At 40.4% G+C, this 13,922-nt stretch overlaps 1 protein-coding gene across 3 annotated transcripts in view; it reads right to left on the bottom strand.

The window, feature by feature from the left end:
• Positions 1 to 13,579, bottom strand: part of sfmbt2 (Scm like with four mbt domains 2) — a 64,144-nt gene extending 50,565 nt beyond the window's left edge. For 2 of the 3 annotated variants that reach the window (XM_086268857.1, XM_086268859.1), the window contains exons 1-3: positions 13,489 to 13,579; positions 6,213 to 6,394; positions 2,583 to 2,677 (exon numbers count right to left, since the gene is read on the bottom strand). In XM_086268857.1, the coding sequence (XP_086124983.1) occupies positions 2,583 to 2,677; positions 6,213 to 6,303 (186 nt within the window). In that variant the 5' untranslated portion in view covers positions 6,304 to 6,394; positions 13,489 to 13,579. Of the gene's footprint in view, positions 1 to 2,582; positions 2,678 to 6,212; positions 6,395 to 13,193; positions 13,338 to 13,488 lie in introns of those variants that run through there. The other variant, XM_086268858.1, reaches the window with a different exon arrangement.
• Between the last annotated feature and the right edge of the window lie 343 nt (positions 13,580 to 13,922).

Raw genomic sequence — 13,922 nt, 5'->3', positions numbered from 1 at the left:
AAAATCCTGAGCCACCCCCACCTTTATATTTTGCTTTCAAGCAGCCAGACTTTTATTTGGACCTTTGCTACTTTTTCACAGATATTCAGTACAGTCCTTGTACCTGACCACTTTTGGAGAAATGCGTTTTTTGTTTGTTAAATCGCTGAGCACAGACCTGTGAATTATTGAAGCATAAAAAGCAACACCTAACTCTAAGAATGAACCAGTGGACCCATCTACACACAGGAAACTTATTTTAAATGATATCTTAAGGTACTTTGTTACTATAGCCTGTCACAAAAACACAAATTGTTTCAGTTTCTTTAACTAAATCCCAAAAAGCCAAATATGATACAGTCTGACAAGAATAAAATAGTAATTATCCACCACCAAGGTGCATCCTAAAGAGGAATACATTAAAAACCTGGCATATATTCCGTATGGTGTGTCCCTAAAACAAATTTGAGGAAACTGGACAAGTGGTGAACTAGTTGGTGACCCCTGAGCAACTTCCTTTGGGGTGGCTCACAGAATTAAATACTAAAATGCCATAAAAGACACCAAGCCAAACGGTTTAAATGTAAATTAAATAACATTAAACACAGTTTTCGGTTTCAGCGGCTTGAACATTCAGCTGGCCCACAAAGACAAACCACTTCCCTACTAGTCTTTCTTCTGTGGTTTCTGTGAGCAGACAGAAAAATTTCCACCTTCTAATAAACATATTTAAGCTACTTCAGCTGGAAGGAGAGCTGTGAGATGGACACTAAACATCAGCGACAGCAGGTGAATTCGACATGTTAAGCAGGCAACATAGTCGGTGATGGTCGACTCAAGGCCCGGTTTACCCCTCAGCTGGCCCTGACCAGGACAGCCCAAACCAACTTCAGCCTAGCAAATCAGAGCAAAGCAGAGCACAGTTGGCCTATAGACTCACTACCAAGAAAAGTACCTTTCTCTTTCACCTCTTAGCTCTCCAAAAATCTGTGGTCTGAGTAGCATCAGTAGTGATTATATAGATTTCACTTTTAAACAAGCTCTAGGCTGTGGTACATTGTTTTGATATCTGATAATGCAGCTTTCTAGAGAACTAAAACTGTAACCCAGTTCTAGTTCACACAAAGATAATGATCTGGGCATAGTGCAGCGCAGTCATATCTAGCATGCTCAGTATTTTGCCACTTTGCCACACAGCCTCTGGTGCGAGTTTTGCACAAAAAGTGCTGATTTTTAACATGCAGATGTTTTAGTGCCTACTCGAAACTGTTTTATTGTCTTCTGGCTAGCTGAGTAACTTGCTGCACCAACTGAGAGTTTACCCCATAAAATATAACACAGTGAAACCTGAGTCACTGAGCTTGAGCTTTATACTTTCAAGTTTCATGTTCTGATATTACTTTAACAACAGAATAACCTTGTTAATGTCACGCTGAAGATTTCACACAGACTGCACATGTCTATCTGAGTGTTTTGCTGCAAGTAGGAACGACTGGTCTGCCATACGTCATGCATCTCAAAAAGATGACATGTCTGGACACCACACAAAGCACAGGATTTGTGAGCAAATTCCATGCAAATACATAATCAATATACATATAAATTCCATGTTTGGAAATACTCTTTTATTTATTTATTCATTTATAAGTGCTACATGGCTCTGAAAGCTTATCCAAAAGTAGAGCATAAACAAGGTCGATAGTAAAAAAAAAGGTGCTCTGTTTAGGATAAAATCATGTAATAAATTTATTCTTGCAGCAGTTCAGCAAGCATAATAGACCAAATTGACTCCAAGTCTTCATCAGGATCTGACAAATACAAATTTGTAAATTCCACAAAAAGGCCGAAAGCAACAATGAATTAAATCCTACTAAGACGCTATTGTGTGTGGCTCTGAAGTCTCATACTGTATATCCTAATCCTGCTATACAGAGCTCCACTTTTGTCCAAAAACTATCACAAAAACACAACAAAAAGCAACACTGTTGCACTGGTGGCACTGACTGGTATTCATTATGACAAACACAAACAGTGCTGTTTGTTTTGACTAAAAATCATGCTGTCTGGATTTGCCCAACAGAAAACAGTCCTCAAAAAATTCACTCGGCCAGAAATGTGGTAGTCCAAGACTATCAAGAAAGACATATGAACACATTGTTGAAAGGAGAAAAATGCTACACTGGTGATACTTCCTAATATCATTATAATGACTGCTTTCATTTGCCACACCTACTTCAGGGCAAGAAAACAGGAAAGACTGGGTATGATGATAACATTCAAATATAGTCTCAGGAAAAGTGAATGAACAGCTGGTCCTTATTATGTTATTTATTTGCATCTATTGTCATGTTTTCTTTGGTACCTAATTAGGTACCTAAAATGGTATTTTAAAAAAAAGAAAAAGAAATGCCAAAGGTCGCCCAACAACGCGTGCGTCACAAGGAAACAAAGACACTGAATCCTCTGTTGAGGCTTGAACACAGCACTGCCCTGTTTTGGTTCTCTCCCATGTGTTGTTAAAGGATCTCTGCATATGGCACTTATCTATGAGGCTGTATTTAAAGGATTAACATGTCAGGTGAAGTTTGTAGACAGTCACTCACATGCTTGAAGTTGGTGTGAGGGGCAGCGTCGGCCCCATTCTCCTCCAGGTACTCCTCCCAGTTAAACTCCACCTCTTCCTCCATCGAATCTGCATCTAAATGAACAAAAGTCAACTGTACATTAACCAACAATAAGACAGATACTTAAAACAACAATTTAGCTCCCAGCTGATTTTTGTTTTTACTGTTACTTATTGCCTCATTCGTGCCCAGGAAACAAGGAAATATACCTAATAAGAACGGAGGCTTTCAGCTCTTCATCACACTCCCTTTGAATATTTAGACAGTTTAAAATTGTTGTTACACAACAAGAACATCAGGCACTGCCACTGGAAAATGTCATCTTATTTATTAACAGGCCTAAGCAGCTGTTGGCCCATATCTCAGTGCATCCCTAATGCAGGTAGCAATTAAACACAGAGCTGTAATTTCTTGTAAATGTAGCTAATTTTGCCTAAGCACAAAATCCACAGTAAACTATCTGGAGGCAGTTTGCGTGCACAGCGTGCTGCAGGTTGTCTTACATAATGTCATTAATGTTTCTCCTGAAGGTGATTGAAGCTGATGCAGTCGAGGCATGCGTCAGGGTTTTTTTCCCCATCAGTATGTTTCTGTGTGAGTGAAGTATGTGAAGGCTGTGTGTGTGTGTCTGTGTGTATGTTTCAGTGTGTGCCGAATCTCTGGAGACTCCTCAGAGTGAAAACTGAGGGACTGAACCTGTTCTGTGTAATGAGAGGAGATGGTAGCGAGCTGCTATTTTGATGGAGTTTGTTTCTAATAGACTGAAGTGTCTGCTCTCATTTTTCCCATGAATGGACATACGTGGCTTCCTCCCCTTAGTGGTCATTTTTCACTTTGTATATTATTAAATTAGTACATGTTTTTTCTTGTTTCTGATCATCAGCCAAAATTCAGACAATTTCATATTACATAGAGACTGCCTGACAATGCAGAATAAACTGTTCTAGATTCACACTGCATAGTAAATTCATTCTGTACATATGAGATCTGTCATAATCCACCGCAGTGGTTTCCAAGCTGTGTCCTGTGGCCCAACAGAGCACCTCGAGGTTAGTCCAGGTGTACCTTGGGTATTTGTGTCAACTTAACATTATTAGTGCAAATTTAAATTCATGATATCAGTTTAAAGAGTCTGACAATAAGATGGGTGAGGTAACAGAGATAACTTTCCTGTGTGCAACACACAACTGCTAACTGAAATGGTTATGCTATTAAAAGTGCCTGCATCTGAAAATACAATCAAAAGAGGAACTGACAACACTTCAGATGACAAACAGGCTATTTTCTGCAGATATGAACACATGTGCGCCTTGTACTGTGTTTTTTGGGACACCTTACACAAGAAACACAAAAATAAGCAATTTAACACCAACATTAAGTTACACGATATGTCAGTGCATGTCGCCTCAGCTTCTCTTACAGGGAGTGCAGAATTATTAGGCAAATGAGTATTTTGTCCACATCATCCTCTTCATGCATGTTGTCTTACTCCAAGCTGTATAGGCTCGAAAGCCTACTACCAATTAAGCATATTAGGTGATGTGCATCTCTGTAATGAGAAGGGGTGTGGTCTAATGACATCAACACCCTATATCAGGTGTGCATAATTATTAGGCAACTTCCTTTCCTTTGGCAAAATGGGTCAAAAGAAGGACTTGACAGGCTCAGAAAAGTCAAAAATAGTGAGATATCTTGCAGAGGGATGCAGCAGTCTCAAAATTGCAAAGCTTCTGAAGCGTGATCATCGAACAATCAAGCGTTTCATTCAAAATAGTCAACAGGGTCGCAAGAAGCGTGTGGAAAAACCAAGGCGCAAAATAACTGCCCATGAACTGAGAAAAGTCAAGCGTGCAGCTGCCAAGATGCCACTTGCCACCAGTTTGGCCATATTTCAGAGCTGCAACATCACTGGAGTGCCCAAAAGCACAAGGTGTGCAATACTCAGAGACATGGCCAAGGTAAGAAAGGCTGAAAGACGACCACCACTGAACAAGACACACAAGCTGAAACGTCAAGACTGGGCCAAGAAATATCTCAAGACTGGTTTTTCTAAGGTTTTATGGACTGATGAAATGAGAGTGAGTCTTGATGGGCCACATGGATGGGCCCGTGGCTGGATCGGTAAAGGGCAGAGAGCTCCAGTCCGACTCAGACGCCAGCAAGGTGGAGGTGGAGTACTGGTTTGGGCTGGTATCATCAAAGATGAGCTTGTGGGGCCTTTTCGGGTTGAGGATGGAGTCAAGCTCAACTCCCAGTCCTACTGCCAGTTTCTGGAAGACACCTTCTTCAAGCAGTGGTACAGGAAGAAGTCTGGATCCTTCAAGAAAAACATGATTTCCATGCAGGACAATGCTCCATCACACGCGTCCAAGTACTCCACAGCGTGGCTGGCAAGAAAGGGTATAAAAGCAGAAAAGCTAATGACATGGCCTCCTTGTTCACCTGATCTGAACCCCATTGAGAACCTGTGGTCCATCATCAAATGTGAGATTTACAAGGAGGGAAAACAGTACACCTCTCTGAACAGTGTCTGGGAGGCTGTGGTTGCTGCTGCACGCAATGTTGATGGTGAACAGATCAAAACACTGACAGAATCCATGGATGGCAGGCTTTTGAGTGTCCTTGCAAAGAAAGGTGGCTATATTGGTCGCTGATTTGTTTTGGTTTTGTTTTTGAATGTCAGAAATGTATATTTGTGAATGTGGAGATGTTATATTGGTTTCACTGGTAAAAATAAATAATTGAAATGGGTATATATTTGTTTTTTGTTAAGTTGCCTAATAATTATGCACAGTAATAGTCACCTGCACACACAGATATCCCCCTAAAATAGCTAAAACTAAAAACAAACTAAAAACTACTTCCAAAAACATTCAGCTTTGATATTAATGAGTTTTTTGGGTTCATTGAGAACATGGTTGTTGTTCAATAATAAAATTATTCCTCAAAAATACAACTTGCCTAATAATTTTGCACTCCCTGTAGTTAAATGATAAATCAAAGTCATTTTACAACTTATACTCCACTGGTTCAGTTTCAGGTATAAGAAGTGTTAAAAATGTCCCATCATGAACAAAAACTTAAATTTGCACCTTCGCTCAGGATTGCAAACACATCAAACTGGCATTTAGCTCACATTTTATGTTTTCTTTAGAAAGAGAAAGTAGCACAACAACTGCAAGTCCAGAATGTGCCTCGGATACAGGCCAGTAACGTATCCTGACATGTTCATGTGCAATGACAAAACAGCCTGTAAAGTGGGCTTCCACGTAACGGTATGGGCATAGGTGTTACATAACAGCCATCTTTGAATACACAGGAAAAAATACATGCTTCTCGTGACTAAGCCATGAGGACAGGAGAATTCAGTTCAAGCAATAAACAGCCAGGGACATACCCTTACTGCTGACCTAAAGGAGAAATCTACAGAGAGAATTAGAGCATGTCTTTGTGACACAAGTGGCATTCTCTGTTTCCCATCTTGTTAGTGAGATTCCTCAGACGCATTTTCATCTGTGTCAACCGCACCAATCTGTTGATCTGATGAGGGCTGCAACATGAAACCACCCTGGCCACATTATGGTTAAAAAAAGCAGTGCAGGGTCTTACCTGTGTTCACCTCTTCTTCTTTCCCATTGGTGGGATAGTGTGGCTTCACTGTAGTGAGGGCCAGTGGCTGCTCCTGAGTGTGAGACTGCATGCTGCCCGTTTGACTTCCTGTTGAGCATTAACCTTTAAACCTGAGATCTTTCAATTCTTCTTCACAGCATCTCTCGCCTTCCTTGACAGCCCTGCACCAGAAAAGATAAATTCAATCAAAGCTCTAATTTAATCAGATAATGTTCAATCTGCCCTCTGTCCAGAATAGTCCAAGATCCTTCCAGGAAACAGATGATTTTACTGCTCTTCGCTTACAATAACACGAACGAATCGACACAGTTCACAAAACCTTGAGGTTTGCACACATAAACAGCCAGTATTTGATGAGAATTTCCTTGGAAATTGTGCACACTGTATTTCCATTTTCTTGAGAATAAACAAAAGAAGAAGTGGGTGGTTACCACAACCAGCAACAGCCAGTTTGTCTTAATGTGCTAAAAAGAAATAAATTGCCACCTTCAGAAACTTAACACAAGTCAGCTGATATTTTCAAAACAGTAAAAAGCACAGCAGTTTTCTGCATCGTTAAAATCATCCTCTCCCTCCTCTGCCTGTGTGCTTTTCCAATATCTTGCATGCTGTGTTCATTTTCATACCACAGCAAAACTGCATCAGATAACCAGTCAGAGTCAAACAAAGTAGAAAAACTGGAATAACATGACTAAGCAAACAAGTCTGCAAATAAGTGTGACCAGAAAATATGCATCCAGGCACCTGAGGCAAGAGAATAATACAGAAGAGCAGAATCATGTCACTGTAACTAAATATGGAAGACTAAAGAGGAAATACTGTCTGACCGTAAATATGTATTTCTGGCACATACTGAAGGAAGCGTAACTGTGTAACGCTAACAACCATAAACACGTTTCTTTTGATCCTTTATATCATTAGCTAAGCTAATGTGTTAACTGAATATTGTTGGAAAGAACTGTAATAAAAAAATAATAAAAAAGAAAACAGGTAACCATGTCCTGATATTAAGTTTTAACCTTTTTCTTGTGGCTTTCTGTTATTATACAGAAATACCTGCAACTTACTCTACTTCTTTTGTCTTTTTGGTTTGTAATCCTGCTAATAACCTTCAACCTAATGCAAATCCTAACAGGTAAAACATGCTTCCAGGTGTTGATTAGCAAACCAGCTTCACCCTCCGGATCAAAGGTTAGTTTCTTCCCCTCCTCACAAAACTACAAAACTCAACTGTAAATGTGACTGGGTTGTTTGTTTTTACCTTTCCCAACCCGTTTTATGTGGTATTGTTTTTCTTTTTAATTCTGTTTCTCTGTATTTAGCTAATCAGTTCAACTATTTCACCATTTGCACATTGACTGATTAACTGTTTAGGCCAGGCGTGTCAAACATAAGGCCCGGGGACCAGAATCACCCTGGTGAAGACTCCAAACCGGCCAACTGAATAGCTTTGGAAAATGTGAAGGACAACATAAATTTTTGACTTTTAATTGTATTTTCACAATATTTACAGCTTTTCCTATAGATAAAGACCTCTGTCATAAAATTCCCAATACAAAGTAATTAATTTATACATTTCTATAATTTTACACATTTGCTTCTTACAATTTAAGCACAAAGAGTCATACTGACAGATTTCTTTCATTTACTACAGCGGCCCTTTATCATGTGCAAAAACTGAGACAAACTCCTTAAATTGCACCTTTTATCTTATATTTAGATATCACATTGACTACATGTGTAGTTACATTTCTTTACACATAGACAGAAATGGAAGTTTTAATGTAACATAAGGCTGTATATGACCTGCAATGCAAAATGAGTTTGACGTCCTTGGTTTAGGTTATAATTATTACTAAATCATGCAAAAATATAGTGAACATTTTCACTGAGTCCTCCCTCAACTCCTTAAATGTCTCATTAGTCCACAACCCTCACAGCAGGTCCCTTCTCTGAGCAGTTCTCCCATGTCTGCAATGATCTTCACAGCATCAAAAACATGACAAGTTAATTTTCCCATTAATGTGGCTTTAACCAAGGAACCTGTACACATCCGGAGCTGCTGCACAGCTGCTGCCTACTGCCGATCATAACTAAGATAGGTGAACTGCAGAGACTTATTTCCTACAGGAATCAATAAAGGATGTCTTACCCTCTAATACAAAGCGGAGAAAACAAGCAAATCCTCCAACCTAAAAAATACAATTCACTGATGATCACTCCTTGCAGTGCATCATTAAAGCTGTATAAATACACTTAAAAATGCCAAGACAGCACGTAGAAACCATGAGACTTGTGCAGTAAAAGGAATTTTAAGCAATAAAGTAAATCCTAAAGGAATAAAAACCAAAAGTCTATCCAACGCTGGCATTATTCCATGAATAAAGCAAAGAAAAACAATCAAAACAATCATCAGTTCATTATATTCACAACAACAGGCTATGCTTGTCACTTGCCTGGTGGTTGTTCTTGGTCATGCAGTCACATCACCAATGAATCACTCACCGACTTACACCCATTTTCATCAACCTGGCAATTAGAGCTGAGGCATGTTGCTGTCACACAGCGATCCTCAATCAAGAAGAAAACAACTCCAAGCTCATGGGGTTGTTGCTCTCAACTATGAAAATCAATATCCAAAAGAGCAAAAAATACTCCGTGATTAAGTACCCAACCTGATGTGCACCCACATGGGAAAAAAAAAGAAGAAATAAAACAAAACTGTGATGCGCATCCAGCAATCCTCTGATGAAAACACACTGAAGTCCTGCTTCCAAAAAAGAGAACAAAAGAAAGAGCCTTAAAATCCACAGGAAAGGAAAACACTTCTCCTCGTCCTCGCACGCCTGTTGGAGCTGCGAGTGTATGTAGAACTGTGAGGCTGCAGCACAAAGGCTGTGACAGCCTCAACAACTAACTGTGTGTGTGTGTGCGCGCCATCCCCCACCACAGAACACACACCCCCTTGCGTCCCACAGTGGCTCCGGCGTGCATCCATTGCGTAAACAACACGCTGAGCTAATTTGGCTCACATGACGCTGCTGTTTGCTGCCCTTATCCCCCACTCTCTGCCTAAGTACACTACAATCTTCAGCACTGATACATCACTGTCATCAGCAGCCTTCCACAGCACTCATTAAACTCATCAGAGTGCTCAAACACTGCTATCAAACAGTAGGAGGAGGATGAGCAGCTCGTTTCTTTTCCTTAAAATTCTCTTTAAAAACTTGCAGTTTCACATTCACTCTACATCTGCTTATTTCAACACCTCAGCAAAGCAATCTAGAGCCTGATTGACATCTTTTAACTACTTTTTATGGTTTGTTATTTTAAAAACAGAAACAACGATCCACAATTTGCAGCTTTTGTCGATTTTATATCATCATACATTGGATAGCTCTAAGATTTTTGAGCTGATGTGAATTTTCAATGCATGACAATTGACTCCCAAAGTCATAACCTCCTGTTTGAACTTTAAAATATCAGATTTTTACCAGTTTTAGTTCTGCCTAATCCAGAATTTCAAACACACTTCTTCGCCTGTTCACCCATCATAAGAAACACATATGTGAAATGTTTTTTTTTCCTCTCCAGTCTTTACTTCCACCGAAAAATGAGAGGAAGAGAAGTTACAGCCATGAAACGATGAGTCAGTAACACTGGTGTTATTGAACTTGTTCTCAATACTCTCAGCTTCAACTCCATCTAATTTGTTTTAACAGAAATGAAGCACAACAAATCCTACATCCATCTGAGTCACTGTAGCACAAGGTTGCCTCAAACCTTTGAAAAATTGCACCATGTATGCACAGCCCTCAATAGGGCGAGGAACAATGCACCTTTCTGAGCTGTTTTGGTGCTACACTGTAGCCCGTTTTCTCTGAACTGAAAGAAAGAGAGTAAGCCCTGTGGTTAAAGTGACTTTGAGCTTTAATTTGAGGGCTTTAACAACCACACGAGATGAAAAGTGCAGCGACTGCAGCCCTATCATTGTCCACCTGCACTTCCCAGCAACTGGAGGCAGAATGTTTTTTTTTTTTTTTTTTTTTTTAAACGCACCAACCATTCCCCACACTAATTAGCTCAATACATGATGAGAACACCCTCGAAACATTTAAGCTGAAGGTTTTATTTCCAGTATGCTGGAAGTAAAAACAAACAAACAAAAAAACCCACAAAAAAAACGGGAAATGTGTCATTGTTCAAATACTTTTGGCTAGCATTGCTCATTTCCCTAGAAGTCACTGCACATATTTATTATACTTGTAAACTCCTTGAATAGTCTCTGGAATAAAAGGTCACATATGCTCATTTTATCAAATTAATGAAGTACTTTGGGGTCTTGAGGAAAGAAAGCTCACATCTATGTGCCTAAAGGTGCTTTACAATGAGTTTTCACAAGACACAGGCTTTAAAATTAATTTCTATGCGTGTAAAGTTTGGAAACAGGAGAACTAAACTCCCCCTATCCTCATACATAAAATTAAATATTGCAATGAACCACTGGAAGTCGGCTTAAACAACAATGTTTTCTACACTGACTACTCCATACCAGCGCAAGCTGAGCTTTTCCTTAAATTGATCCCTCACTGGATAAACAAGTTTTCCAAACCCTGAGGGACGTTTGTTTGTTCTGACTCAGTGTTAACAGTTCCCCTCAGCGTTCATCCAAAAAACAAGCCAAATTTTTGAAGGAGTTTTTTTCTGGGAGTTTCGCGTTTGTACTTGATGAAGCCTGCTGACCTGCAGCCTCCTGGAGGAAACAGCCCAGATTGGTCACCAGGGGATTAAACTGCTCTGAGAGTGTTTAATCTCAGACGCAGGACATTTGTGCCCCAATTGTCTTGGATTGAGAAGAGTTTTTTTTTTAAATTGATTAGCCCCTGATGGGGCGCTCGGGCATCCACGTGCTGTCTTCTTGCCTTTCTCTAAACCCATCCATGCCAAAGATTTAATAGGGGATTTAGGAGATTAACTACCACTGCATGGGCTTGGGTTTTATTGCATTACTCCGTATTAGGTTCTCTTCTTTTAGAGCTATCCAAGAGTTGTTTCCTCTTGGCAACAGGATGTTATCATATAACAATTTGTCCTCTGTTTCTAACTCTTAATTCCTGCTGTTTTTAACATAGATGTGCACACAACGCACCCAATGTGCTTTATTCCCCAATTAGAACTGCCTGTGATCCCTCACTGAAAACATAAGCATGAAATGACGTCGGGCAAACAAGCATCTGCCCCTCAGGACCACAAATAAATAAATAAATAAAAGAGAGAGGAAACAAGGGGTGAAACTCCCACATCCCAGAGCATTCTTACAACTTCCACAAAACACACTTGCATAACATGGACAGCCTGCAAATCCAAGGCTTTTGGAAAGCAGGAGGAGAAGCTGATATTTGCCTACCTCCTCCCCTTATTCAAATAAGGGGGGAGAGTAAGTGTGATGCCAGCAGAAAGAAAGAAAGAAAGAAAGAAAGAAAGAAAGAAAGAAAGAAAGAAAGAAAGAACTGGACTCTTTCTATCTTTGCTTCTCTTATCTGTGCAGAATATGTGATTGCCTCTTTTCCTGAAACGCTCACCAGTGGATTAGCATACAATGCCTGATCAAAAAAAACAGCCGCGTGATAAATGGCTGTTGGATGACACTTTTAAAATAAATGAATAAATAAAAAGCCAAACCACCAAAAATGATAATCAGCTGGTCTCGTATTGGTCTTTCCCGTGGAGAAAATGGATTATGTATGTTTAACATTATGACCATCTTCGCATTTTCTCCTTTAAAAGTGCTCATTTTAGGCGTTTTCCCTTTATCCGCACGCCTGCGCTCACGCATTCCCACTCGCAGCGTCGTGGAAAAAATCTTTGGAGCCACAAGAAGTCTAAAAGCATGATTTATTCATGCCGAACCTCTATCTGGGGCTCCGTTACGCAGTCTTTATTGTTTCTGCTCATTATGGTGACGAATTTAATCAGGAGGTGGAATCCTCTGGAATATTGTAAAGCCACTAAAAAAGAAAGAAATTGATTTTTGCGAAGCACCTCGCAAAGAAAAAGAGAAATAATTAAATAAATACGCATGTGGTTTTACCCAATTATCTGCTTAATCACTCAGAAAAAAAAAAAAGAAATCCCCGCAGAGAAAACAACACAGCGAAAGAATTTTTTCTCGCCCGACTGTGCCAACGTCAACATATTAATCTAAGATTGCAGGGGGGGATCAAAATCACCCTGTTGGTTTTATAAGGAAAACAGTATTAATCTGACACACGGCGATCTAGAAGCATCGAATGAGCCACAGCATTTTTGATAAAAGTGAAAGAGGAAACGTTAAGTGCACATAAGGAAGATGAGGCTGTGAGGGGTGTAGCCGACCAGCAGGCTGGCTGGCACTCCGGTCATGTACTTTGCACACTCAAAACTGCAGCGGAAAAAAACTCCCACGGAGTTGCCAAATGCACACTTTGAATTTAATTGATTAAACCTCGTCCATGTCCACCAAAAGAAACCGAACCGGACGCTTTATCTGCCGTCGTTTTATTTTTTCCTCGTTCAAAGATTTTAAGGCGCAGTTTTCCCCCTACGATCACCATAACCCGCCATGTTGAAAGTGGTTTGACATTTTGGCAGTGTCCGGTATTTTCCGAAGGCTTTTACGCATCTAAAGATGACGGGAAAAAATCCCACATGACTCATCTATATGAGAATGACGGCAATAAGTCATTTCTGGCGTTAATCTTTAAAATCAACTTCGTGCTCACGCCAAACAAAATTGCGTCGCGGCCATATAAAACACAGCATTAAAGAAACACATCAAATAACACACGAGCCGCCACTCACTCCTATTTTCCCCACGAATTGTTATAAATTGTGTTGTTTTCAAAGCAGTAAATGGCAGAACACATGCTAACAGGCAAAATAAATAAATTAAAAAAATAACAAGGCAATAAACGATATTACCGAGAGTGCCACGAGACAACGTCCTCTCCGCCGGTGAAAGCTGTTAATTACAGCGCGTGCGAGACACTTTGAGCAACTTGGGCTCGTGAACGAAAGCTCGCGACTATATTATCTCGTTTCTACAGAAACCGTCTCAGGAGCACTTCGCTGTTTCAAAGCGGAGGAGGAGGAAAAAAATAACTCTGCCTGTGTTTATTTCGCCGATAAAACCTCCCCCCCCCCGTCCCCCCTCAAACCCCGTCCCCCCATAAACCCCCCCCCTGCTCAGGACCGCCGGAGCCGTCACCTGTCTTACCTGTCCAAGTTTTTTTTTGTTGCCTCTCCTTCTCGTGACCCCCCTCTGCCTTTTCTCTCTCTCTCTCTCTCTCTCTCTCGTTCCCGCGAGCTACGCAAGCGACGTCTTTCAGCTGCTGCTGCCCCCCCTCCTGTTCCAATATGGCATCCCCCATCTGCGCATGTCCAAAAAACATCTACAAATACTTTCAAGCCAACTCTTTCATTGACCTTTCAGCACAGTAGCAAAAACATATTTCTACAGGCTTTTGTAAATATGGAGCCGAGGTTAAGTGAGACACCCACAGCCCCCAAAACTGAAAGCTGTATTCTACTCAGCCGAGCAGATACAATGAAGACAACATCTAATGCCTAATTTATACCTGGTGTATGAAATAAAATGAAACTATTTTTGTGTGTGTGTAAAAACAGCCATTTCACCCACCCCCAGGACAC

Source organism: Aulonocara sp. 'chitande type north' Nkhata Bay, linkage group LG17, assembly GCF_057382095.1.
Source record: "Aulonocara sp. 'chitande type north' Nkhata Bay isolate Kocher_YH1m ecotype deep benthic linkage group LG17, A_spYH_male_GT1.1, whole genome shotgun sequence".
Taxonomy (NCBI): domain Eukaryota; kingdom Metazoa; phylum Chordata; class Actinopteri; order Cichliformes; family Cichlidae; genus Aulonocara; species Aulonocara sp. 'chitande type north' Nkhata Bay.
This window is presented reverse-complemented; position numbering and strand designations above follow the sequence as displayed.